This window comes from Protopterus annectens, chromosome 2.part1, assembly GCF_019279795.1.
Source record: "Protopterus annectens isolate FY-2018-M chromosome 2.part1, PAN1.0, whole genome shotgun sequence".
NCBI lineage: Eukaryota > Metazoa > Chordata > Ceratodontiformes > Protopteridae > Protopterus > Protopterus annectens.
In genome coordinates this window covers 1,524,775,535-1,524,801,957 of record NC_056729.1, presented here as the reverse complement: position 1 = coordinate 1,524,801,957, position 26,423 = coordinate 1,524,775,535, and the positions used below count along the sequence as shown (strand labels likewise).

Genomic DNA, 26,423 nt, shown 5'->3' with positions numbered 1-26,423 from the left:
ATTATTTTGTCTACATGTTGGTCGAAGGCCAGATTACTGTCTACATATGGAGTAATTTGTTTGGGTGGATGATTTCACAAAGGACACTATAATGTATTTTTTTCTGTTGAGTTTTAATCTGTGACTTTGGTACCAGACATTTGTTTGTGTTAAACCCTTTTGTAGAATGTTGATTTCATGGGGAATCCCAGTTTACGGTCATCTGACATTAGCTTTGACTTCTGAAAAATAGATGCCAAACAGGAGTGGGCCCTATCCGAGGGACACTGTTGATGACTGTTCTCCTGGTAGAGGTGGTTTCACTGATCATGACTTTTTGGGCCCTATCTGTCGGCCGCCAGCCAGCAATCCAGCAATCCAGCAAGTTATGTAGAGATTTATGCCTAGTTCTGAGAGTTTGTCAACAAAATTTCAATGTGGCATTGTATCAAACACCTTGACAAGTTCTAGGTAGGTGGTAGGTGGTATGCACTGTTTTCCCTCATCCATATTCCTGTTGACCCTCTAGAAGAAGTATACCAGGTTGAGTAGACAAGATCTTCCCTTAACAAAGCCAAGCTGGAATGGGTCCAGTGTCTGTAGGTTGCCCATATCCTTCTTGATCATCTCCATGATAATTCATTCCTTGGCTTTGCATATTAGCCTTGATAGACTGATGGGTCTGTAATTCCTGTGGTCAGTTGATGGGCCACCCTTATGAATAGGGATGACTGTGGTGGCCATACATTCACCTGATATGAAACCTGTTTTGAAGCTGTAGTTGAAGAGTGTCTCCAGCTGTCCTGCTAGATCATGTTTTCAGGTATTTTGGAGTCAACCTGGGATATTGTTGAGGCCCACTGAAGCAGTGTTTTTCACCTTAGTGAGTGCCACCAGGACCAGCTTCCTGTTGATAGTAAGGGGGATATACTACAAGAGATTTTACAGGGGGTAGTGGATGCTGTGGGGGTAAAGGTAGAGCTAAATTTATCAGCCACTGGATTCACTATGTCACCCTGATCAGTGATGGCTGTGCCATTTACAACCACTTCTGCACACTGTTGTTACTTTTAAGTTTCCTGACATAGCTGAAGAAGGCCTTTTGATTGTCCCTAGCCTGAGAGGTTATCTTGACCTCGTAATTGGCCTCAATGGACTTTATTAGACCTCTTAATTTCTTGTTTAATTGAATCAGAGAGTTCTTGTCTCCATCATTCTGATTCTCACCATGACATTTTTTCTTTTGTTATATACCTTGTTAAGGTAAGGATTCCAACACTGGGGTTTGTTTTTAATGTTAAATTTCTGCTTACATCTGGTAGGCGCAGCATTCTCAGTGCAACCTTTTACATGTATATACAAGATTTCTGTGAATAATTCTTTATAGGTAGCTCTGTTCTCAGGGTTTGAGGGAGCCGTGCATTTTGACAAACTGTCTATTAATAGGAAATAGTTTGCTTTAGAATAGTTCCTAACTATTATGATTTAGTTGAGCTTTCTTGTTTGATTTTTATATTGAGGGAGACAGCCTTGTAGTCTGACCTCACCAATAATGATGTGACACAGGGTGGGAGCAATGATCTCATATATTGGTGAGTAATAGGTCCAATATATTAGATCCTCTGGTTGGAGTGTGCACTATCTGGTCCAAAGTGTCCATGTTGACATAGACCAGGAAACATTGTGCCTGCGAGTTAGAGGGAGTGTACATTATCCAGTCCATAGAGGGAAAGATATAGTCTCCCATAAATAGGATATTTGGTTGGATGGTGAATGCTTCTAGTAGGCCCAGATAAAAGTTGTAAGCATCGTAGGTCATAGAGGGTGATCTGTAGCTGTCCAGGACATGGTAAGAAACCTTGTCTATGGAGACTTGAACAGGGATGAATTCCAAGGCATCATCATGTTTAACCAACTTGGAGTTATACTTGTTGTTAATGTAGATCAAGCCTGCTGGTGCAGGAATATGTTTAGTTCTGTACCAGTTTTTCAGCCATTTGTTAAAACTCATAACATATAGTACTATCATAGCTAAAAACTTTTAGGTAGCCCATGAAGCAAAACATGTCAAGTTTCTTAGTTCAACCATTTGAAAAGGCATGTTGTATTACCTTACTTATTAAAAGGAATGCATAAGACTGACACAGGGGATTGAGTCACTAGTGGCAAAATACTTTATTCAGACTCTTGTATTTCTTGGAAACTGTAGTTCACAGTATTTTGCTTTACAGGCTATCCAGCTTAATCACCTATTATCAGCTATGCCAGCCACTGCCTCCAAAATGTGACATGTACTGACCGATGTCTATTTCCAGTACCTGAAAGTCCTGCCCTACAACACAAATTCCTTTCACAGCACAGTCATTTAAACTATGCAAAATGATACAAACTATTCTTCTTTCACAACATGGTCATTTAGTCTATACAATAATGTCACTAAGCCTCCTGTCCTTTGCACATGATCCCATGATCTTGGGGATCCACTGGATGCCCCTCCCAGCCATAACAATATGAAGGCTTCTTACCTACATGCCCTCTTCCCTTTGTGGTATAAAGTTTTGGTAGTGTAGAGAAGGATCGGTCTCTCCCAGTGCAAGAACCTCCTTACCTTTTTTTCTAGGGCACTGAAAACAGGTCAATATGTAGAAAGTGGTGTACTCTTTTGCAATTTGAACATAATGAGAAGTTATTTTGCAGAGAAATCTTTTGTTGACTAACAGAAATAGTACGTTTTGTGGAGAAATTTCAATTTATAGATGAGATAAGACATTGCAAGCCTCTATGGATTTTAGTCTATACCTCTTTGTTTCTCTTTTGACATCAATTTCATATAACTGGTTAGATGTAGGACTGATGTGGCAAAATCTGTTTTTATCCTAAGAGTTTCTACAAACTACATGGCAGAAAATAAAAAGTCACACTGACCTGCGGTCACACAGCCAGCAGTAGTACAGATACGTTCGGAATTGGTTGAAAATTGTGGTTCTGAAAAGAAAGAGAAAGCGTTGATTATTTTCATTACAAAACTATCACAGGATTGTGTACTCATATTGTATTTCACTATTATACATTGTCTGTACTTTATATTTTTGTAGGTGGTGTACTTATCATCTCTGCAATGATTTCAACAGCAGTGGTTTACAAAATCATTTTGTCAGCCTTTAAAATGGTATTGCAGGTGATTTTCAATTACCTTTGAAGTGAAGTGTTTGTTAATAGAGTTCTAGCAATCTGAGTCATCTTTGTCATCTCTGTGCAAACAGGCAAACTGTCATTTAAATAATGACTATTTAACAAGACATGCTATTTCTTTCTAGATAATAGAGTTCGTCCTTGGTAGTTTGTTTTAGAGAGCATCTGTCCTAGAAACTCATTGTTCTTTGGCTTTCTGCTCCGGAATGTAATCATTAAAAATATTGTTTCCATTTCAAATAGAAAATGAGTGCAGCTGTTTGAAGCTCTGTATGCTATGTGTTTCCTAGGCCAGATTCACCATGGCAGGTTACAGTGATGACAACCTTATCTGCCAGAAAAAAAAGTCTGTTTTTACAATTTTATTTCAGTCAGCTGATGGTGAATGCAAGGTCTGTGACTTACAATGGAACCTGGCAAAAAGAAACATACAAACTCTAAAAAATGTACATTGTGAGTCTCAAAAAGAGATGCTGCTGACAGTACGGTGCACATTAACAGTGACAATGATGACACCATAAAATAATGGGAGAAGTATTCACTCTGTTCCTTTTAAATCTTGGATCAAACTGTTGATATCCAGATTTGGATTTATCCCTAGTTATTTAATTATTTGATTTTTTCATATATATATAACAACTATTTTTGTGCACATAATATATTACTGAAATATAATCCACAAAATAAATTCTTTCACTAACAGTGTGGGATTACGATGATATGGAGGCATAATCATTTGGGTTCCTATTGCATTATCAAATTGCTGAAACTTCAAACCTGAAAACATCGAACACAAATGTTCAAAGTTTCAGCAATTCGAATTAAAAAAAACAAAACAATATTCCCTTTCTGCACTGTAGTGCGATCTCGGAGTTGGTATATTTAAAGAGCGGGGGGTGTGGGGGGTGCAGGGGAGTTGCCCCCTGCTTACAACAGTTACTTTCTGTCCGTTGTTTTTTTTTGCTGTTCAAAATTATAAAACTTCGAACATACGAGTTTGATCTTGTGGTGTTCGAAGTTTTATACTTTCGATCACGTAATAGGAACCCAATAGTTTAGGAGTTGGCAACAGATCAGCAGTGTGTGTGTGTGTGTGTGTGTGTGTGTGTGTGTGTGTGTGTGTGTGTGTGTGTGTGTGTGTGTGTGTGTGTGTGTGTGTGCGTCTGTCTGCAAATACGTGGAGAGGAAGGGGTAGACCTCCTCAAATGAGTAAGAAAAAATTTAAAATCGGACTTCTAGTCAAACAAGGAAAAGTAGTTGAAGGCATATTGATAAGTCATCATGATGTTTCACTTAGATGGAGGAAACTTATAAAAAGAGAATATTCTGAGGGGTTTATCTGCGGGTATTTCAGAAACATTTTTAGTATATACCACTTTGTTTCTTTTAGTCTGATAATTTTATATAATGGCTAGTTATAGGACAAATTAAAAAAATGTACTTTTGTCAGAAACCAGGACTTGTGCATATGAGATAATATGACAGGAATAAATGACTGTTGTGTTACAAATATTTGGTCAGGCGAAACAAGCTGTTAAAACATCAGAATCCACGTCTGAACTATGCACAAAAGCAATTTGGCTACTGAGAGCGAGCATCTTCCTTGCAAACAATATACTATTACACAGTTTTTAAGGCAGTAAACACTTGTGCCTAAGTTTGCATTTACCGTGTTCAGGTTTTCTTATTAAGGACATGACATTGTAGTGAAGATTGATGAAAGTGAGAACAACTTATATTAGCACAGCAATGTGCATGCATGCTGTTATTACCATTATATAGATTTTTAAAGGTGGCATTACTTTTGTGCGAAGGAGAAGTTGCCAGGACCAAATTAAGTCATGTTTTGTAAAATAATATGTAATATTTTGTAATTCCATATTTGGTAGAGTGTCATGTCAAATTGGTCTTTCTGTGTTATACATAGGAAATATTTTCTAAATATTTGTACAGAGTTTTTATATTGCATTTGAGAAAAAAAGAATACTAACTGTATAACTATTCAGAAAAAACAGTTGGCATGAGTTGGGAATAGAATGTGGGGTGTGTTGTCTAATAACATTGCTGCTGTTATTGTGAAATTCTATGTGGGGATAACAGTAAATTCCTCTATTATGTTACAGACTTTCTTTTTTCTTTCTTCTTTTCCTCCTGATCAATATCACGTGTCTGTGTCTCAAACAATGAGCATTAAAATCATAGTACTGCTGCAAGAAAGAGAATGCATTTACTGTCTAAGATAATAATATAGTTTCCCAAATGCAAAGATCTATAAAATTAATAATGTGTAGACTTACCTTTTGGCTGAGTTAATTAACTCAGTCAACTGAGCTAAGTTATGCAGTTAAGCACATCTGTGAATCACTTAGTTGCATAAATGCCTTATTGCAGGCATTTCTCTAGGAGAGCACATCACTAATTAGCATAAGCTGCTACCCTGGAATGCCTCATTACCATACAGCTCAGTCTAGAGGCTATAGCCCAACATGTTGTGGGCCTATTTCTGAATCAGAAAGGACTGCATTCCTTACTAGAGCTCACTACCCTTTATGAATCCACCATTATTTCAGCAAAGTAATTATTCATGAAGCCATAAATAGCTGTAACCTTTATAACAGGTTCGTAGGTTCATAGATAAGTACTAGGCTAACTCCCCTTGTGAGGCATTTTAAGCCTAGCCAATTATCCCTTGTGAGACTCAAACCCTGCACCTTGTGTTTGTAAGGCAAACACCTTAACCATTAGGCCACCCTCCCAACCCCTTAACCATTAGGCCACCCTCCCAACAACTTTCAACCATAAATCTTGAAAGCTCAAGGGAGAATGTACTTAGAATAAACCTGAGTGCTCGTTATGGTGGTAGGTGCATGTTGGTCACAGCAAGTGCAACAGCCTGTGGTCTGTTCCTTGATTCTCAGCTTCTTCTTGTGGTGTTTGCATGTTCTCCTGTGTGTTGTGTTTCCTCTGGGTCCTTGGGTTCCTTCCACATTCCAAAGACATGCATCAAAGCATTTCTCCCCGGGCCTCCACTGAAAACAGACTCTGTGGAACCTAGTTGGACTTTCCCGGTCAACAAATGATAAATAAATAAATAAATAAATAAATAAATCTATAAATTATAGCAGTTGAAGGATGTGGGTATAGCTCTGTCCAAATGAACCTATTCCAGTCTCAGAGCGAGGGTACAAAAAATAACATCACAGTAATAGATTAATACGGAATTTAAAAAAAAGTAGAACATTGTGTGATAATAAGAATAAGCAAATAAGGGGGATAATGCAATAGTTCAAAGATAGAAAGCAAATGGTAAAGGACAGTTAGAGTTAGTAGGGGAGATGGATGATGTGTTTATATTATGCAGGTAATACAGTATACGGAGGTATAGTGTTTATGATACAGAATGCAATTGAAATGACTGACAGAAAATAAAACAGAGGGAGAATCAAATGCCTGGAGGTGGTGGTGGGTGGGATATTAAATGATGTGCACACTGGTAAAGCATATGCACTCTGCTTTGGACTTCAGATGACCTTTACACTGTGTGGGTGGAAAAACAGAGTAAGTTGAGAGGTCTTTGAGATGGGGTGGGGGATTGTGGAGTTTCCCAGAACTTGAGACATAGGATGGAGAAGACATAGTCAGTGCAATGAAATATGGTTCTGGGACATTGCAGAACTGGAAATAAGTGGTTAAGATTGAGTAATTTTCAAGTATTGTGTATGTTAAGCTAAAGTCTGTACTGTAGTCAGTTTCAAAAATGGTGAACTTGCCTACAGCTAGTAGAGGTAAAAAAGACAAAGAAGATACTAGATTGAGCTGCCGTTTATAGCAGTGTAGGGAGATTTGGAATATGGGTGGTGGAAGGGACAGGAACGTGGAGTAAGATGCAAGTGAAGATGGGCATGGATAAGAAATTATAAAGATTGAGGTGTAAGCATGTAAAATGCAGTGTGAGATTTCTAAATGCAGGAACAGAAAGATAATGTAGGATTGGGTTAAAACTAGGGACTGGAAGGATTAAATGGATATGTGAGATTGAAGAACAAGTACGACTGTGAATAAACAAAATGTGATAGCCTTGTAAAAGAGGAAGGAATAAGAGTATAAAGAATTTGAGGAGAAAGACAGAGTATGGAGGAACAGAAAAGGGTGATTGTTTGGCTTGCTTGCTGCACTCTGCCTGAATATTGCTGATTTCTGTCTGCATTTTATTTTGAATTGAAGTTTTTCATTTAAGGTTTGGTTACTTCTATTTTGCATCTTTTTCTTGCATTACGTTTGCTTTCTTTTACGTTTTCTGTTCTGTTCTGTTGGAGATTTAAGAAGTCTTGGATAGGGTCAGTTAGAAAAGTTAATAAAGAATTCCTTTGCAAACAGTGAATAATATCAGTTAATTAGTGGGAAGAGTTAAAAAATAGCATTCCTCGTACAGCTGGAAATATCTTTATTAGGCTCTAGTGCTTGTTTGGCTTGCTTGCTGTACTCTGCCTGTATTTTGCTGATCTCTGTCTGCAGTTTATTTTCCCACCTCCCTGCCCATCTGTTGTTATATTCTTAAATTTGGTGGCTTTTCAGTTGTCCACTCCTACTATAAACCTGATTTTGAACACTCCGCCCTGTCCCATCTCATCAGCTCATTCAACTGAGTAGTGAGAGATCATTTCAGAAGCCCACCTCCTTAATTTCTTAACCTTGAATTATCTTCTGTTTCCTCCCTTCCCACTTAACTTTAAAAAATTATACTTTATTCAGCTGCCTTTACTGTATTTGTGTTTCTTCCTACTTTATTACTTTATTTTGCTTTTGCTGCTTGTTCTTAAAAGTGTTGAATTGCATTTATTCTGCTGCATTTATTACTTTTTGTTAGTAGCCTCATTAAATTGTAACTAATATTCTAAGCCTCTTAGTTTTGGTTTAAGCACTTGGGCTTCAGGCCAGTTGTTTTACATTAGGAAGGTTTGTGGTCTACACATAGGTCTCAACCTCTTAAAAGGCCAAAGTGGAACACAGACCCTAGAAATGTGTAACAAACAGTCAAAATGTGGAACATCCTATTTTCGCACCACACAAAAACGCACCATTTCTATGGCACCTGGTTGAAGTGGGCTCTCTGACATCCAATAAAACTACTCCCCGGACATCTAAGCATGCAATAAAAAAATGGGTGTTCCTTGGCCATCACAGCACACTTTTCCTGAACAGAATGTAGGCAGCAGGGAGGGCAGCATGGAGCACGTAAGGGGAGGGAGAATTGCTCCATGGCTTTTCTATCATACTGTCAAAGGACTATGTCATGAGGACACCCTCTATATTCACTAAAGCAACAAGCCATTACTAAACATCAGTAAACATTTTCTTTTTTTTTTCTGGCAGTCAGAGACAACAACATTTCCATTCAGAGGTAACAGGTTATCAAATAAGCATGCCATGAATTTTAATATATTTGCCCCATCCATGTACTGAAAGTAGAAATGTGTTAATACCAAGACTTCCAACTATGCTCTATTTGATAGTACCACTTAGCCTTTTCTCCAGTCTCCTAACTCATCTTTATCCCAAGAAAATGTTGTTGGATACATAAGTGGCAAACTGACATGATCCATATTGCTAATGTTAAAATGATCAGTTCTACCAGCTCATCGCATAACTTTAAATCCAATATCCAGTGTTTTACAGCTTCAAGTTGTTTAGACTATTAATTCTGCCTTTTCTTTTTATTATATTGCACATATAACACCTGATTCTGTCGGGAAAAAGCAAAAATAAAGCCCAGAGTTTATGAGAGAATCCTCTAATTTAAGATGATGAAGGGAGATTGTCTGTACTTTGGTGAGCGTATTATTTTTCTGAAACCCCCCACTGAAATGTTATGCTTTATAGAGGAAGCAGAAAGTCTATTAAAATCTAAAATAATGGCAACAACTAGCATCCACATACAACATGCTAATAAATGTGATTAATCACCTTTTTTTAGTAGTTGCAGAGTTGGCATATGACAGTTTTATTTATGTGGACTATAGAGGAGGTAGCATTTATAATGTGAAATGGGATAGACGGGCATCAATGCTGAGCACAAAATGGAAATTGCTAGTTACGTGTCTGGCTGGTGGTATAAGGCATTCAATTAAAGATAACCGTCACACATACCGCTTAACAAACCCATGAATCCTGTGTTTAAAACTAATAGCTGATCAGTGGTAAACAGCACATGGAGTTAAAGGCTGATTACACCATGCATAAGAACTCTGATTAATAAAGTGCTTATTTGTATTTATCCCACAAGCTTACTTGCAATGAAACAAGGACCAAGCGAAGACAAGAAAGTTACTGAAAAGCAGGAGAATCGCTAAGCTGTAATTGCATAGTCAGGCACAGAAAAGTTCACTCGTTTTCTTAAAGATGTAAATTATTTGACTGGCTTGTATATTGTGATGCACAATTGGGTATAATTGTGATATACAAGCCAGTCAAAAGTCACAAAGCAGAAAAATGTCTGCTCATTGCAGAACAGTGGAACAGTGGGCTTAATCATCACAAATGCGGAGCTTTCTGCACAATCCTGAGCTCTTGGCTGCTCAGAGTCTATACACTTGTGGCAGGAGAGGTAGGTTACATCCTTCTATGCTGGGAATTGCTGGTTGAAGACTTAATGTGTCTGTTATTCTAAATGTGTCTTAGTTCTGGTTTAAGCGCTTGGGCTTCAGGCCAGTTATTTTACATTAAGAAGGTTTGTGGTCTATACTCTTCTCCTGAGCTGGGGTTTGCTGCTGGAAGACTTATTGTCTTCCAAACAGAACTTCTGCATGTACTGCAATGTATGAAGTTCAAATTCAAATCCAAAAACAACTAAAACGCTTAGCACTCAGCGTGTGAGAGTAAAATAGTTTAAAGTTGTTTACTGAGCTGCAAAATCTCATCCAAAGAACTAGCCTTTATTGAGTTGGATGGTGTTATATTCTTTATATGCTGATGAAGGCTAGTTCTTTGGATGAAATTTTACTGAACAGCAGCAAATAATGGCTAATTATAAGCACTTATTAAGACCAGGTGAAAATAATCCACCTAGTCTAATTATCACAAAGAATTAGATATATGTTTATTCCTAATATCACTTAAATGTTCTTTAATCTTGTAAGTTACTTTTGAAGACTAAACAGTTCACTAGTAGCAACACTTCAAAAGTTTATGATATTGTATTTGGCAACCGTAGTAGAAAGGCTTATTGTGCCTGCTTATTTGAACTGTTTCTTTCTGAAACTGGAGTGCTTTGTTTGCTGTAGCATAGACTAGATTCAGACCTGCTGAATTTAGCTCTGTTTGTATAACTGAGCACTAAACTAGGCCATCTTTTGTTGAAGAGGGTTCCCTTTTATCCTAGTGGTAGGAATATGCAGTTACAACTCATCTTATTGATGGTTGCTGGAACAGGGCTAAGTTTTGATCTTTTTCACTGGTTAATTTGTTTAAATCAGTTTGCTCTTGTTTGCTACATAAGCAAATCCAAGCCATCTGCTGAGCTCTGCAAAACTTAAATAGAATTTTTCACTATATATTTCACTTTTGAACTGCATTTTTACCATATCACTGCTTATTTGAACTGTATGTTTTCTTTTTCCCTGAAATTGTTGCATTGTTTGGTGTAGCATAGACTGGATTTGGACCTGCTGAATCTAGTTCTGTTTGTATAACTTAAGCACTAAACCAGGCCTTCTTTTGTCGGAGAGGGTTTCCCTGCACCCTAGTGGCAAGAGTGTGCAGTTAGAACTCATCTGATTCAAGGTTGCTGGAAAAGGGCCCAGTTTTGAGCTTTTTGCTTGGTTAATTACTTTAGATCAGTTTGCGCTCATTTGTTATCTAAGCACTGCATTTGTGTGTCGCACACATTGGTGGTTACAGACGCACTTTTGCTTGCAAATTTTCCCTTAGTACTCTGCTGGTGCTCCATTGGTGAGTTCTAGTGATTGTACCTCACTGACAGGTGATACATTCAGTGAAGCTCCTGAGATACCAGCACAGATCCTACTCACTAGCCCTTCGTAGTATTTGTCCACTTCTGTCGTCTACTTTACCTGGTCCTTCCTGTACTCGACCTGTTTTCTGACCACATCAACTTACCTAGCATTATAGATAGACAATTTCCCACAGTTTCTTTAGCCACGAAAGAAAAAAAAAACAGCTTATACTTGCAGCATAACCAGTAGCAGCAAAACAGTAGAAAATAAATAAGAAACAGCCTCAGTTGCTCACAGCAGGAAAAAGAAAAAAATAACAAAATTTATTATGTATCTTTCATGGTATTCAACACTTCATCAGACATACATTCTCTTAAAAAGCAGAAGCATTTAAAACCATACCAATTAATGACATCATAAATCAGTCAGCAAATTAAAGGCACTTTGTCAAGCACTTAAAATTTTCACCATGCACACTTCACCTTCTGCACCTACCAAAACAACAACACATAAGCCTACATATGCGCAGGTCCTTACAAGAAGATTACATAAACATCGGAGACCTTCCAAACACAAGCACAAGCACACTTCACATAATACATCCTCTGCAGAACATGGTACACATAATATATTACATACCAATGTCGTACCAGTCATGTTCCTAAGGCATAACACAAAAACAAACATCTTAGTCATAAGCGACAGTTGTGATTCACACAGATGTCCCACTCCCCAGGTTGGATAAGGAAAAGGCTACAGTCAGCTGTCTGTCAGGTGCCAGGATCCACCACATCACACACACACTCTCAAGTCTCTCAACAACAGGCACTGTTATGACTCCATCATAGACCATGTTGGTGTGCACGACTTGAGATGCACATCACTGGACTACATGAAGAGAGACATGACTGAGATATTTGATTGTGTGTCTCAGATAGGTATGTCCTTATTTATTTATTTATTTATTTATTTATTGCAGTTGGTTTACCAGGATAGTCCATTGGGCCAAAATGAACCCATTTTCAATGGAGTCCTGGGGAGAAAAGCTCCAAAAATGTAGATACAGAATCAATCTATCTAGGTTATCTATCTATCAACAATCTAGGTACAGCAGGTTATTAATGTTAATTATACAGATGTAAAAGATTCAAGCAAATAATTTCAAATAGTAAACATTAGCATTAAGTAGCGTTTTACCTTCACCTAAGATGATACCTCAATACAAACAAAAAATGATTGACTTCAACAAATGGCTTAGTTTCTGGTGTCATTCAAAGGAGATTCAGTATTTATTTATTTTATTTTACATTTGTTAACCGGGCTAGTCTAGCTGGATATATTTCCATTTTCAGTAGAGGCCCGAGGAGAAAAGCTCCAATATGACCACAACAGAATATACAAAACTATATATACACAATATAAAGGATAAAAGATAAAACTGTTAAGCAGCATCAGACAAAGTTATACTGTACATAGGTAAAAACTGTACAATAGGTAGTATAGAGAAAACTATTTACGGCTCTGTTCTTACAGGGATAAGCTACAATGTTGATGAAGGAAAGTGAGAGAGAGCGGTGACGAGTATAGAATAAAAGGATTAATCAGGATTGCTGCAGGGCCATAACCAATGGATTTTCAGATGGTTTCTGAGGTTTTGTTTAAAAAGAGGGAGAGAGGGAAGTAAGGTAAGTTCTATAGGTAAGTGGTTCCAATGTTTACCTACAGTGTTTGAGAACAAGGAGTCACCTGCTTTGTTGTTGGACTTTGTTGTGGTGGCTAGAAGTTTGTTAGAGGAGCGTAGTGAATCAAGGTTTTTGTAGGGGATGATAAGATTAGAGAGTATAGGAGGATTGTTAGGTTGGTATAATAGCTTGTAAGCAATGGTGAGTTGTGTATATGCCAGGAGATGTTGTAATTCCAGCCAGCCTAGTTGCAGTAGGTTCAGACAATGATGGGTTCTAAAGGAATTGTCAGTGGCAAATCGGGCAATACTATTGTAGCAATTATTTAGTTTGCTAAGGTTATTTTTTTTTAGGTTGGAGTAAATGGGTGACGCATAAAGAAGTGTTGAGATTAAGTGAGAGTGAGCAATTTTGGTTCTTGCTGATTGTGTTAGGAAGGGTTTAGTTTTGTATAAGGAGCCAAGTTTTTGGTTTACAGATTTTATAGTGCTATTTATATGTCTGTCAAAGTTAAAGTTATTATCAATAGTAATTCCTAGCAGTTTAGTAGTGGAGTCTGGGGATATGATGATAGTACTGTTAGAACTAATACAGAAGTCTATTCGGGAGGACTTACTGGTAGGGAAAAAGAGTAGAAGCTTTGTTTTCTTAGCATTTAGAAGGAGGCAATGCTTTAAAAAACAGGTCTCAATTATGTTGAATACCTTCTAAGTTGAAGAATGTAGTTCTGAGGGGGAGTTAGCTGAGCATATGATTGTTGAATCATCTGCATATTGTATACAGGTGGCTTGAGGAATTCCTGTGTGCAGCTCATTAATAAATAGTGAAAAAAGGAGAGGGCCTAGAATGGAGCCCTGAGGGACTCCAAGGGTGACTGGTAGGAGGGATGAAAGGTTCTGGTCCCAGAGAACTGCTTGTTGTCTATTGCTAAGGTAGGACTTGAACCATTGGATAGCCAGAATATCAAGGGAAAGGGACTCTAGAATGTTAATAAGAAGAGTGTGGTTAACCATGTCAAAAGCTTTTGAAAGATCGATAAAGAGTGCAGATGAGAGAATATTACTGTTACGATTTTTATTAATGGAATCTGTGAAGGATAAGAGGGCAGTAGAGGTGCTATGAAATGGCCTAAAGCCATGTTGGCAATTAGCGAGAATGTTATCTTTGGTTAAATGGTCTAAAAGCTGATGGTGAATACATTTCTCCATAATTTTTGCTAGGGGGGATAAAAGGGCTATGGGCTGATAGTTAGAATATTCTTTAGAGGTACCACCTTTATGTAGAGGTATGATATGAGAGATTTTCCAGATTTCTGGGATGTACCCCTCTGTAATAGTTCTATTAATGAGGATGGATATTGGGTATGCAATAGCTTTGGCTGCTTTATGCAGGTATTCAGATGGTAGCTCGTCAGCAGAAGGACTGCAAGGCTTAAGCTTTTGTATGAATTTGAGGATAAGATCTGTAGGGGTGGGTTGCAATTTAAATGTTGGAAGAGGGCCAGGAGTGGTGGTATGAGGTTTTGAGTTATCTGGGGTTAGTTGACTGGCAAGTGACTGTATGGTCTCAGTGAAGAAAGTATTGAAAGCATTAGAGGGGGGTATTATGATCAGACCCTAGAGGGGTTGGAGTACGAGAGTGGCCTGGGAGTAAGAGTCGATTGATTCCTGACCAGAATTTCTGTGGGTTATTTTGGTGAATTTCCTGAAAGTTACAGTAGTAGTTCTTTTTGTCAGTAAGTACGGCCTTTTTTGTAATATTTCTAAGCTGCCTAAAGTTTTGTTGGTCAGAGAGAGTTCTGGAAGCTCTCCATTTGGCCCATGATTTGTCTCTAAGTAACATTTTTTGTCTGGTTTCCTTAGAGAGCCATGGGGCTGGTTTGGTTTTCATTTTGATGGAGCATTTAGGAGCATGCCTATCAAGGATACTTAAGAATTTGGAGTGAAGTGTTTAGCAGCCTCATCAAGTGGAAGGGTTTTTAAAGCTTTCCAGTCACAGGCACTTAGTTCATTTTGAAATATTACTTGGTTGAAGTGTTTGTTGGTTCGTGATAACCTATAAGTGGGGGGGGGGTTAGTAATATCATTTTTTTGCCTTATAATGTAGGTCAATGAGTGATAGCTTACATCATCAGGCAGAGTTCCAGTTATATAAGTTAGTTTAAGATTACTAGTAAGAATCCAATCTAAGGTGGTTTCTTTTTTATTTGGTTTGTTGATTCTGGTTGTTGAGGTAATTGTTTGACTAAAGCCATGAAGATTAATGTGAGTAGTGGGGTTTTCGGCATTTACAGTTTTCCAGTCTGTGTTGAAGTCACCTAGTATAATAGTTTCTTGTGGATAAGTTGAGGATATCCAGCTAAGGATATCCTCGATAGTATTGGTATTGTTACCTGGGGGAAAATAGATACCGATGATATATATTGATTTGCTGGAGTTGATTTGAAATTTGGAGATAAGGATTTCAGCATTATTATCTTGTGGTGGGTTAAAAGGTAAAGAAGTGATGTGTTGCCCGTCTTTGATTAAGATTGCTACTCTCCCATCTTTTCGTTTAATACGGTCTTGTCTTAATATATTGTATCCTAGGGGAATGATTTCATTATTTTTGGTATGAGATTTTAGCCAAGTTTCTGTGAGGCAGAGGATGTTAAAGGAGTAAATATCTAGCAGGGCATGAACGTGGGCTATTTTGTTATTAATACTTTGTATATTAAGATGCACTATAAGGAAAGAATTGGGGGGTTTGGAGAGGTTAACGAGGGGTGTGGAATTGGTGTTGGTGGTGTTGCTTAAGCTGACAGTATGTGGGCCTGGATTAGGGTGAATGTCGCCATCTTTCAAGGAGGGATGTTTTAGTTTTAGAGTAGAGTTATAAGTATGGTTTATTAGATATTTTACTTTGTTTGCTGTCTGTTTGTAGTATTTAATATGTGAGAGTCTATGGTATCTGGGTAAGGTAGCTTGGACTGAAAGTGATATTTATTTGAGTATATGTGTAGGTAAGGGTAAATGTAGCAGTTTGTTTTGGAGATTAATTAAATTAGTAGAAGGTTGGTATTTCAATGAGTGTGAGGATATAAGCTGAGGTTAGGACAAATATACATGTTGTTAGAAGAGTTAGTTTGGTTGTGAAGGGTTTAGTTACCTTAGGCATAATTTAGAGTTAAATAGTATAGATTAGTGGGGGTGAGGATGGGTGAATATAATAAGAATAGTATTGGATGGGGAATATAATAAGGTATATAGAGAGGGTAGGTTAATTAAGTGGGAAGTATTCCCAATTGGTACTTGTACTGGATGGGGAAGAAATACTATGGGAAGGTATGAGTAAGTATGTAGGTAGAGGAGGAGTGAGGCTGTATATGTATAGTGGTAGGTGTGTATGATTGGTGGAAGGGGAGAGTGGGAGTGGTCTAGTTAGTTTAAATCTAGGACCACTGGGGGTGGGTGGGATTTGGGGGTAGGGTAGGGGAGTGGAGTGAGCCCGCAGGGCAAACGGAGCAGGTAGAGCCACAGAGTGGGAGTCTGCTGAGAAGTAATCAGTAATGCAGAGAGACTGAGCACTTTCAGTGCCTTATGTAGGTAGGTAACGCTATCTATGTAAATTGTAGTTAGCTAAAAATGCAAGGGGTGTTTATCTGTCTAGTGTCTAGAGGAGTAGGGCGAGGAATTGTGTGAGAACACAGCTTAGTAGGGGCTTAAAGTAAAGTGGGTCAGCTTGCTGGAAGTATGCCTTTCAGTCTAGTGTCCGAAAGGTAATGCTTTCTTATTTATTTCCTTGGGGAGCTAACTTGTTATGTAGGTAAGCTACAGTTAGTGATTCTTGGATTACGTGTTATGTAGTGGGGCTGGGGGAACCTTTGTAAGTCAGAAACAGTGTTCTCATGGCCTGTGCTTTGCTGCCATCTAGTGATAAAGGAGGGGAACCACAACAGTTAGCTTACTTGGTTAGGAGGAAAAGCCTCGGGGTAGGTCCACGGGTGTGCTAGCCCTTACAATAGTTTAAAAAGGCACTCACTCTTGATGAGTTCAGTACAGGCCCTTACTGCCCGGTAGCTAATGCCTTGACTGTGATGCTGGTGAGAGGCACTTTTAGCAGTCCAGAAATTGGTGTTGACTCTGGAAATTCTTTCTGTTAAAAGGGTACTCTAGGAAGGTAGATAGGAAGTGGATGAGACAGCCCGTGTCTTAGCACAGGGCTTCCAGGTCTTGATGAGTTCAGTACAGGCTCTTACTGCCCGGTAGCTAATGCCTTGACTGCGATGCTGGTGAGAGGCACTTTTAGCAGTCCAAAAATTGGTGTTGACTCTGGAAATTCTTTCTGTTAAAAGGGTACTCTAGGAAGGTAGATAGGAGGGGGATGAGACAGCCCATGTCTTAGCACAGGGCTTCCAGGTCTTGATGAGTTCAGTACAGGCCCTTACTGCCCGGTAGCTAACGCCGTGACTGCGATGCTGGTGAGAGGCACTTTTAGCAGTCCAGAAATTGGTGTTGACTCTGGAAATTCTTTCTGTTAAAAGGGTACTCTAGGAAGGTAGATAGGAGGTGGATGAGACAGCCCGTGTCTTAGCACAGGGCTTCCAGGTCTTGATGAGTTCAGTACAGGCTCTTACTGCCCGGTAGCTAATGCCTTGACTGCGATGCTGGTGAGAGGCACTTTTAGCAGTCCAGAAATTGGTGTTGACTCTGGAAATTCTTTCTGTTAAAAGGGTACTCTAGGAAGGTAGATAGGAGGTGGATGAGACAGCCCGTGTCTTAGCACAGAGCTTCCAGGACAACTTGGGATGACATGGTCGTCAGACCTCAATGCTTTGCCAGAGATGATCTTCATCTGTCATCCCTGAGATTTCGCTTCTGGCTAAGGCTGTTGCTATCCCTATACTACCATTTTTAGGTAATGTCACAAGAACAAAATTCCCAGTGTAAAAATAACCTCTAAAAACAACCTCAAGGTTATGCTACTAAATGATAGGATTCTAAACCAGAAACTGCACTCACTGGAAGCAGCACTCAACCTGGAAGATGCTGACATTTGTGCAGTCACTGAGACCTGGTTTAAGGCTGCGGAGAGCACCTCAGTTATAACTGGTTACATTTCTTTTCACACATTCAGACCACAAACTAAAGGCATAAGAACTAAAGGAGGTGGTGTATCAATATTCATTACAGATAAATACACCTCTAGTTTGGTTAAACAGAGTGATTCCCTTGAATTACTTCAGGTGCAACTGACTGTAGGTAAGACCCCTCTCCAGGTCGTTGTCAGCTATAGTATCCCCTCCATGAATCAGAACATCCACTCAGCCTACTTGGATCTACTTCAGTCAATCAAGATACAACCAAACACCTTAGTTTTGGGTGACTTTAATTACCTATCCATAGACTAGGTTAGAATTTACATGCTCTAACGCACTTGTCCAAAGTTTCCTGGACTTTGTTACCTCCAATGTCCTGGAACAGCTAGTTGATACACCCTCAAGAGGCTGAAACATCCTGGACACAGTGATCACCAACATGGGGGGGGGGCACTACACCACCCCCAGTGTGTGGCCATCCCTGGTGATATCTGACCAAAAAGCAGTCTCTGTAGAAGAAAGTATAACACAAGACCCCCCCCCCTTAGCAAGAACTAGACTACAAATCTTCTCCAAGGCCAATTACAACCTCTTAGGTAACAGCATAAATAGCTTCATAGCTCCTCTCCCCAACTGATAGAACAGACACTTATGCTGAGGTATACACCAATGCTTTATACAAGCACCTATACAATTGCATTGACTCTGCCTTACCTAATAGAACCAAACCAAGATCTTCAAAGAAAAACAAACCTGCCTGTTGGACAACTATCATTAATAGGCTATACAACAGGAGAAAGAAATTGATGTTAAGAATAGGAAGGAATAGTCTCACATCTGTAAAAAGTCCCTCTTCAACTTAAACAAGCAAATAAGACTCCTAGTGAAGTCCTCTAAAGTTAACTATGAATCCAAATTAGCTTCTCTAACTAAGGATAACCACAAGGTATTCTTTAGTTACCTCTGAAACCTCAAAGGTAAGGCCTAGATATGTACTAAACTCATAGCTAATGGTACTACTTATATAGAACCTGTGATTATAGCAAACCTGCTGGCTGACAGGTTCAGTGAAAACTTTACTCCCCTGTCCCCGCCACATATACCCCAGAGTAACCCTAATACCTATCCCCCACCTAGTATCTCTTAAATGCCCTCTCCAAAGCCAAAAAAAAACATACTTTATGGGATCAGACGACATCCTGGGCTGTGTTTTTACATATTGTTTAAAACAGGAATTAGTATCAACATTGGGCATGATCTTAGCCTAAGCACTGGCTTCATCCCATAGGAATGGAAAACAGCTATCATCATGCCTTTGCACAAAGGGGTTGCCTCCATGGACCCTGGGAACTATAGACCCATTATCCTAATCAGCCTTATCTACAAGGTCATGGAATTAATTATAATGGACCTTATTTAACAAAGATATAGGAAATCTCCAAATGCTCAACCTCACCCCATTTGGCTTTGTCAAGGGCAGATCATGCTTGTTAAATGTGGCGGACTTTTTCAAGACAGTCACCAAAACCCAGGACGAGGGCAAATCTGTGCATATGACCTACTTAGACTTAGCCAAGGCCTTTGACACAATCCCCCACTCAGGCATCATTGATAAACTCACCCAGATGGGTATCAACCCATATATTGTCAGGTGGATTGCAAACTGGCTCACTGATAGAACTCATATGGTCAAACTTGGGGACTCCACCTCCTCCAGCAGACCCATAACCAGTGGTGTTCTACAGGGGTTGGTTCTGGCACCCCTACTGTCCGGAATCTACTTTTCTGAAGTACAGACTAAAACTAAAGGACTGTGTCTGTTAAAGTTTGCTGATGACTGCAAACTGGCAGCAATCATTGAAATGCCTAGCGATGTCAACATCCTGCAAAAAGGTCTTACACAGACTAATGACTGGTGACAAAATTATGGCCTTAAACTTAATGAAAACAATGCATTATCATCCCCTTTGGCAAGGGTGATGTTCCTGCAAACTACCTCATCAATAGCAATAGCCTAAGCACACAGTCAGTGGTGAAAAATCTGGGCACACAGGTTAACAGCAACCTTAACATCAATCACCATGTCTCCACAGTGGTAAGAAGGGTATTTTATATTGCTCAGCTGATAAGTAAGGGAGTTGCTGTTGCCTTCAGAAAAAAGAGGTTATAACCCATCAATGTACTCTTCTCTCATCAGGCCAATAATAGAGTACAACGCTCCCTTTAGTATGTTCCTTTCCAAACACCTGCAGCAATTGGAGAGACCACAAAGGTTCCTTACAAAGAAAATTCACAGTCTTCAAGATCTATCTTACTCAGACAGATTGAAATCATTGCCACTTTACTCTGTGTCATACAGACTGGTCAGAGGTGACCTGTGCCTTGCATGCAAAGCAATCTCTGAACCAGCTTTAATGGAAATGCTTCACATTTGCAAGTCAAATGGCATACAGATCACTTGCTCAAATGACTTTAACCTGGTATGTGATATCAACAGAACTTGCTGGAGAGAAAGATTTGTTTCATAGAGGTTGCCCCACTTTTGGAACAAGCTTCCTATTCATGTTAAGCAAAGCTCCTCATTGGCCATTTTTAAGCATAATTTGGATGATTGGATGGGTTACTGAAAATTCACCCCAGGGGTTCCACCTGTGTCCTTCTTGGACAAGAGCAATAGGTGCTGATTTTAGTGTCTGCTTGAACCAGACACCCTTGGGAACACAGGTTGAACTTGGCTAGGTTTGTACGGGCTCTGGGGCCGTTAGCCTAGCAACCTCCTATGATCTCATGATCCTATAATGCTATTGGCTGGCAAAAAAAAACTATTAGAAAATGGAAATAAAAATCTGAACCGTCTATGACTGAAATACTTAATATTGCAAATGAGATAAAAATAATCGGAGGTGAGATCTTGAGAAAATGGAAGGAGCAAATTACATTGAAATAAACAGAATTTGTGGGAACAATATACATAGAATAATGTTCAGGAGGAGTAGTGAGGTTTAACAGAAAGCAGGAATGAGTAATATTAAAAAAAATATAATTGTACCTATGTCACTCTCTATACCTATGTCACTCTGTAAAATGGGATTTAATAAAAATGCTTAAAAGCAGAAGCTGCTGAAAAAATGAGGATAGGAAGTCAGGGGAGACAATTAGCAGCCAAATTTGACTAACAAATGATGCCAAAGCCATTGTGTTAATGCTAAGACATGCATAATTGTACCCTCTGGGCAGTCAACTATCACAGCTAATTGCCATGTGTATTATATGCCCCAAAGTGTCAACCCAGTGGTTAGGGATCTGGGTACGCACATAGACAGTGGTCTTACCTTTGACCATAAATTCAGCTCCAACTTTACCCATCTCTCCCCCTCAACCTTCCCTCAGGAAATATCACTAGGGAACATATCCTTAATACTCTCTCTAAGGCCAAGATTACTGCATCAATGGGCCCAGGAAGTATCCCAAGATACCTTCTAAATAGCATGAAACATGTCCTATCATGGCCTCTGGAATTGCTATTTAACTGTAGCCTCCAAACAGGCTTCATGCCTCATGAATGGAGAATGGCAACAGTCATCACTCTGGAAAAAGGAGGGATCTACAAACCCTGGAAACTACAGACCCATAAGTCTCACTAGTCTTACATGTAAAGCCATGGAAAGAATTTTCATAGACATGATCAATCGTGATATAGTAAACCTCCAGACACTGAACCCAACCTAGTTTGGTTTCATCAAGGACAGTTCATGCCTACTAAACTTGGTGGACTTCTTTGAGAAGGTCACCAAAGCAACGGATGAGGGCAAAATGGTTCACACTGCCTACCTTGACCTGGCCAAAGCATTTCACACACTACACCACTCAGACATTATTGACAAACTCAAGAGGTTAAGTAAAAACCTGCATGTCACTTGGTAGATAGCAAACTGGCTCACAGACAGGACCAAGGAAGTTGGAATTGGAGAGTCCACCTGTACAAAGAGGCCATTCACAAGTACAGTCCCTCGGAGATCGGTCCTTGGACCACTCCTTTTTGGCATTTACTTCTCTGAGGTCAAGGCCAATGTCAATGGTCTCTGGCTGACTAAATTTGCAGATGATTGCAAATTACAAGCTGCCATTGAATCCCACACTGACACAAATGTTCTCCAGGAAGGGCTGACACAGACAGACAACTGATGTCAGAGTCATGAACTAAAATGAAATGCCAGGAAATGCATAATACTATCTTTCGGGAAGTCAGCCATCCCTCGTAACTATCATATTGATAACACACCCCTTAGAATTGACCCAGAAGTCAGAGACTTAGGGACACACATAGGCAGTAATCTAGCCTTTGACCAGCATGTGTCTACAGTAGTGACGGAATCATTCTGTGTTGCGCAATGTATAAACAAAGGACATTGTCAGACCCCCACTCTGATAGAATGCCAGCATATCAGCAAAATAAACAGCACCAGAATTACCCATTCTAAATACATACTCCTTCATGTGATATAAGTAGGACATGCTGGAGAAACCAGTATGTATCCCAGAAACTTTTGTCTGTGACTTAAACAGAGCATGCTGCAGAGACAAATATGTGTCCCATGGAACAGGCTTTCCAGCCATGTGAAGCTGGAGTTAATCTATTCCCCAGTTTAATCACAACCTAAAACAGTGGGTGGGGAATGGGAAATTTACACTAGGCCTGGTACCCATCTCCCTTATGGAAAGAGTTAGCTTATAAATGCCTGTACCTCAATGTCCTAGTTGGATACAGCATATCATTATTATTTTGAGAAAACTTGGCTATGCTTAGAAAGCCCCGCCCCCAGGTCATTAAACCTGTAACAATCTATGAATCTATAAAATCATAGACTAAAATAGCCAAGTGAAGAAGGCAGCTAAGGCTGCTTACAGTAGCAATCCTTACTAAAGTGAATATAGGCTTTTTTTTTTTTAGACAGAATAGAGGAGCTGATCTGCTATGAATTGCCACAATTGTATTTCTTTAAACTAGAAGTGCCTAATATTTACTGCTGTTTTCTTTTCCTCTAAACTCACCTAATTACCAGTTCAAAGCTTTTGGGAGCAGAGTGTAAATAAGGTAAGAATGGCCATCATTTTTCTATATAGTGTGCATCATGATGACTGTTTCTAAGCCAAAGCCAACAGAAATTAGTTTATCAAAAGGAAACATCTGATAACTTTTATCTTGCAGACATGAAGTGACCACTGATCATAATAATATTAAGAAAGTAAGTGTTTGGATGGAAATATCTTGTTTTTATGTTAGCTTTTTTCCTCACAGCAGTGGGACACAATGTAGATGGTCCCATGCTGAAGTAGCTCTGTTTTTTCCTGTGCCCAAAAAAAAGCATCATAGGTTCATAGGTTTATAGGTTCATAGGTTGGTACTAGGCTCTCGGCCCTAGGGCCTATACAAGTCTGGCCATAACAATTCCCTGGCTATTTCTTCCCACAGTATTTATTTCCCTGGACCCCTGTCTAGTAGGGTGACTGACATGATCCCTGGGGTAAATTTCCTATCTCCCATCCAATCATCAAGGCTCCTTTTGAAGGAACATTTACTGCTTTCATCAGAAGGCAGTAAATGATTATGCTAATCTGGGAAGCAAGGAATGGAGTGAGGCACATGCTATGGCATGCAATAGAATTTTTTAACTTATTTCTCTCATTTAAAAACAATGTGAACAGATTATTGACACAATTTTTTGGGGATTTTTTTTTTTGCAAGGACATCCATTGCTACCACCGGAGTACAAATATAACAATTATTTGTACTTGATCTTTTTAAGTTTCTCAATACAACCTGCTCCCCCAATTTGTATTTTACTTTAAATAGTCAGTTGTGTGAAGAGATTCTGATTGCTCCAAGGTATTGTGCTGCACTTCCTATGTAAACTTAGATTGTTTGTTTTAGACATATAGCATCTCCAGTAAAACAGCTCTGTACCCACAAGCAAAATGTCCCCTTCGGCTTGCATTAGGAAGCAGCTGGAATGATGAAGTTACATTTTTTTCCAGCTGTCTATATAGCCAGTCTGGTTGAAATGGGCATCCTGAGGCAGTGTAGCAATTGTCTCATATTTACTGATAACCCCCTACTACTTAAAGATGCAGACAGTGTGAGAGAGATGTAGTTATATAATCCTACTGGAGACAAAGCTCTCTCACAAAGCCACAAACGTAGCAACCACATTGTCAGTACCACACATCCTAATACTAAACAAAAGACACACAGCTCAGAAAAAACACAAATAGACCTTTATATGCTGAGGGTCTTAAAAATAAACTATCTCAACCACAAAGTCCATTTAAATGTAGATTAAGAAACAAGTACCCTCAACAACCATAAAAACATATATCTGAGGCAGCAATCACCATGAAACTTGCACCCAAGAATCGGGCTGTGTTGGTACAAGGGCAACATTCCTCACAATCCAATATCTCAGTCATTGGTGACTTCATAGTGAGACACACTAATGCACCACTCACCAGGCTGTGCAAAGAAAGGGTCGTGGTCAGTGCCTATCAGGCACCAGGATTAGACACATCACACCACCCAGCTTCTTGCACCATAAATACACGTATGACACAATCATATTACATGTGGATATAAATGACTTGATATGTACCATCCTGGACTATATGAGGAGACTCATAATAGAGCTCTTAAATATGTGTCTGAGACTGGTATAAACCTAGCCTTGAGCAGCATTCAACCATCACAAAGAATAATGCCACAATATGAACAAAAGAGTATTCATTTCACCAACTAGTTTAGCTTCTGGTGTCATTCAAAGGGGGGAATAACATATATAAGCCAAGAAAGAGAAGGTGGACAGCCCCAATTGCTTTGCCAAGGTTGGCCTGCAGATATCTACTTAAGGCTTTCTTATATTAGCTGAATGATTCTCCTTCTTAGGCAATCTCAGACTTCTAAAGCTTTCATTATAAATGAATATAATCTGGGTAACATTGCTGTTTTGCTGCTCAATGCTAGGAGTCTCAAAAAAAAAAACTCTCTCGAGCATTCTTTATCCTGGAAACCCCTGATAAATGCATCATTATATAGGCCTGGTTCAAGACCATTGATAGCGCTCCATCAGTACAGGGTTTTAATACCTATCATACATTCAGATGCACCAAATCAGATGAAAGCATTAAAGACAGTGATAGCTCCACGTTCTTAAAAAAACACTTCATCTTCAGGCTCATTAGACAATACGATGACCTTGAATGCCTCTAAGTTCAAGTTACTATTAACAAAACCCCTTATTATAGCTAACTATACGACCCTCGCTATGTCCTCCTTAGCCATACCTCCTATCTAGTTGGAGTCCCATTGTATTAAGCTAAAGCCATTCTCCTAGAAGAGTTCAACTACCCCTCAATAAACAGCAAAACTTTATACAGCCTCAAAAATGGATGGCTAGAGATTTCTGGATGTCATCATTATAAACTCCCTTGACCATTTAGTCCAAAACCCATCTGGGGGTAATGAAATCCTGAACTTGGGCCTTACAAATATGGGGCAACTTTGCTTCCTAGCAAATGTAACCTCCTACCTGGCCATGTATGAACCATCTTCCCTCCCACCCACAATTACCTCCATACCATCATGCACCCACTTCAAAACTTTACTAAAAGCACACCTAAAAACATGCTGGCTATGCCCTTGCAACTCCCACTCTTAATATCACCCACCCCATCCAACCACTACCTTTCTTTCCACTCCACTAACTACCTTGATTATAGCAAGCTCAGATGCTCATAAGCCTAGTACTTATTATACAGCAGGAACTTCTTATTGTAACATTTGTTAATGTCTGTTTTGTACTTCACAGATAAAGATTCTAGTTGTCTACTGATATACTATGTTCTTCATCTGTAAATATATTGTAAGTAATTGCTATGTTAAATTGTTAATCGCTATGTAATCCAATATAACTACTGTCTGTTTATTTTAACTGCGGAGCTTTTCTCCCTGGGCCTCCGCTGAAAATGGACCTATGTTCAGTCGGACACTCGCGGTCGACAAATGTAAATAAAATAAATAAAATAAATCTTCCAATACCTCAGTATTCAGAGATTATGCAAAGGCTAATCTACTGAAACTTAGTGATGACCCCACTAAATTCAAAATCCCCTTCCACCATGACCCCACTGCTAGACTGCTCTACTGCCAAAACCTTTCCACATATACCACCCAGTCAGACTTTCATGGTGTACAAGGCAAAATATGTGTGTGTGTGTGTGTGTGTGTGTGTGTGTGTGTGTGTGTGTGTGTGTGTGTGTGTGTGTGTGTGTGTGTGTGTAGCTGCATACATACATCTGTGCCCCTCAGATATAATTACAACACAAAATTCAAAAGTAAACCATTATGGTGGAACCCAAATTATAGAGATTTTATAATAAAAGAAAAAAACTTGAAGGGTGCAAAAATAAATCTAACTCTCAAGATGCCAAAAGCACTCTTGCTAAACTAAAAAAGGAAATCTGAGCATTGATCACAGTAACCAAAATCAG

General features: G+C 39.2%; 1 protein-coding gene across 3 annotated transcripts in view; it reads right to left on the bottom strand.

Annotated features, from left to right (window-relative positions):
• The window catches only part of MMEL1 (membrane metalloendopeptidase like 1), a 1,737,390-nt gene that overhangs the window by 1,207,334 nt on the left and 503,633 nt on the right, over positions 1-26,423 (bottom strand). For all 3 annotated transcript variants that reach the window (XM_044062979.1, XM_044062980.1, XM_044062978.1), the window contains exon 3: positions 2,905-2,964. In XM_044062979.1, the coding sequence (XP_043918914.1) occupies positions 2,905-2,964 (60 nt within the window). The remainder of the gene's footprint in view (positions 1-2,904; positions 2,965-26,423) is intronic.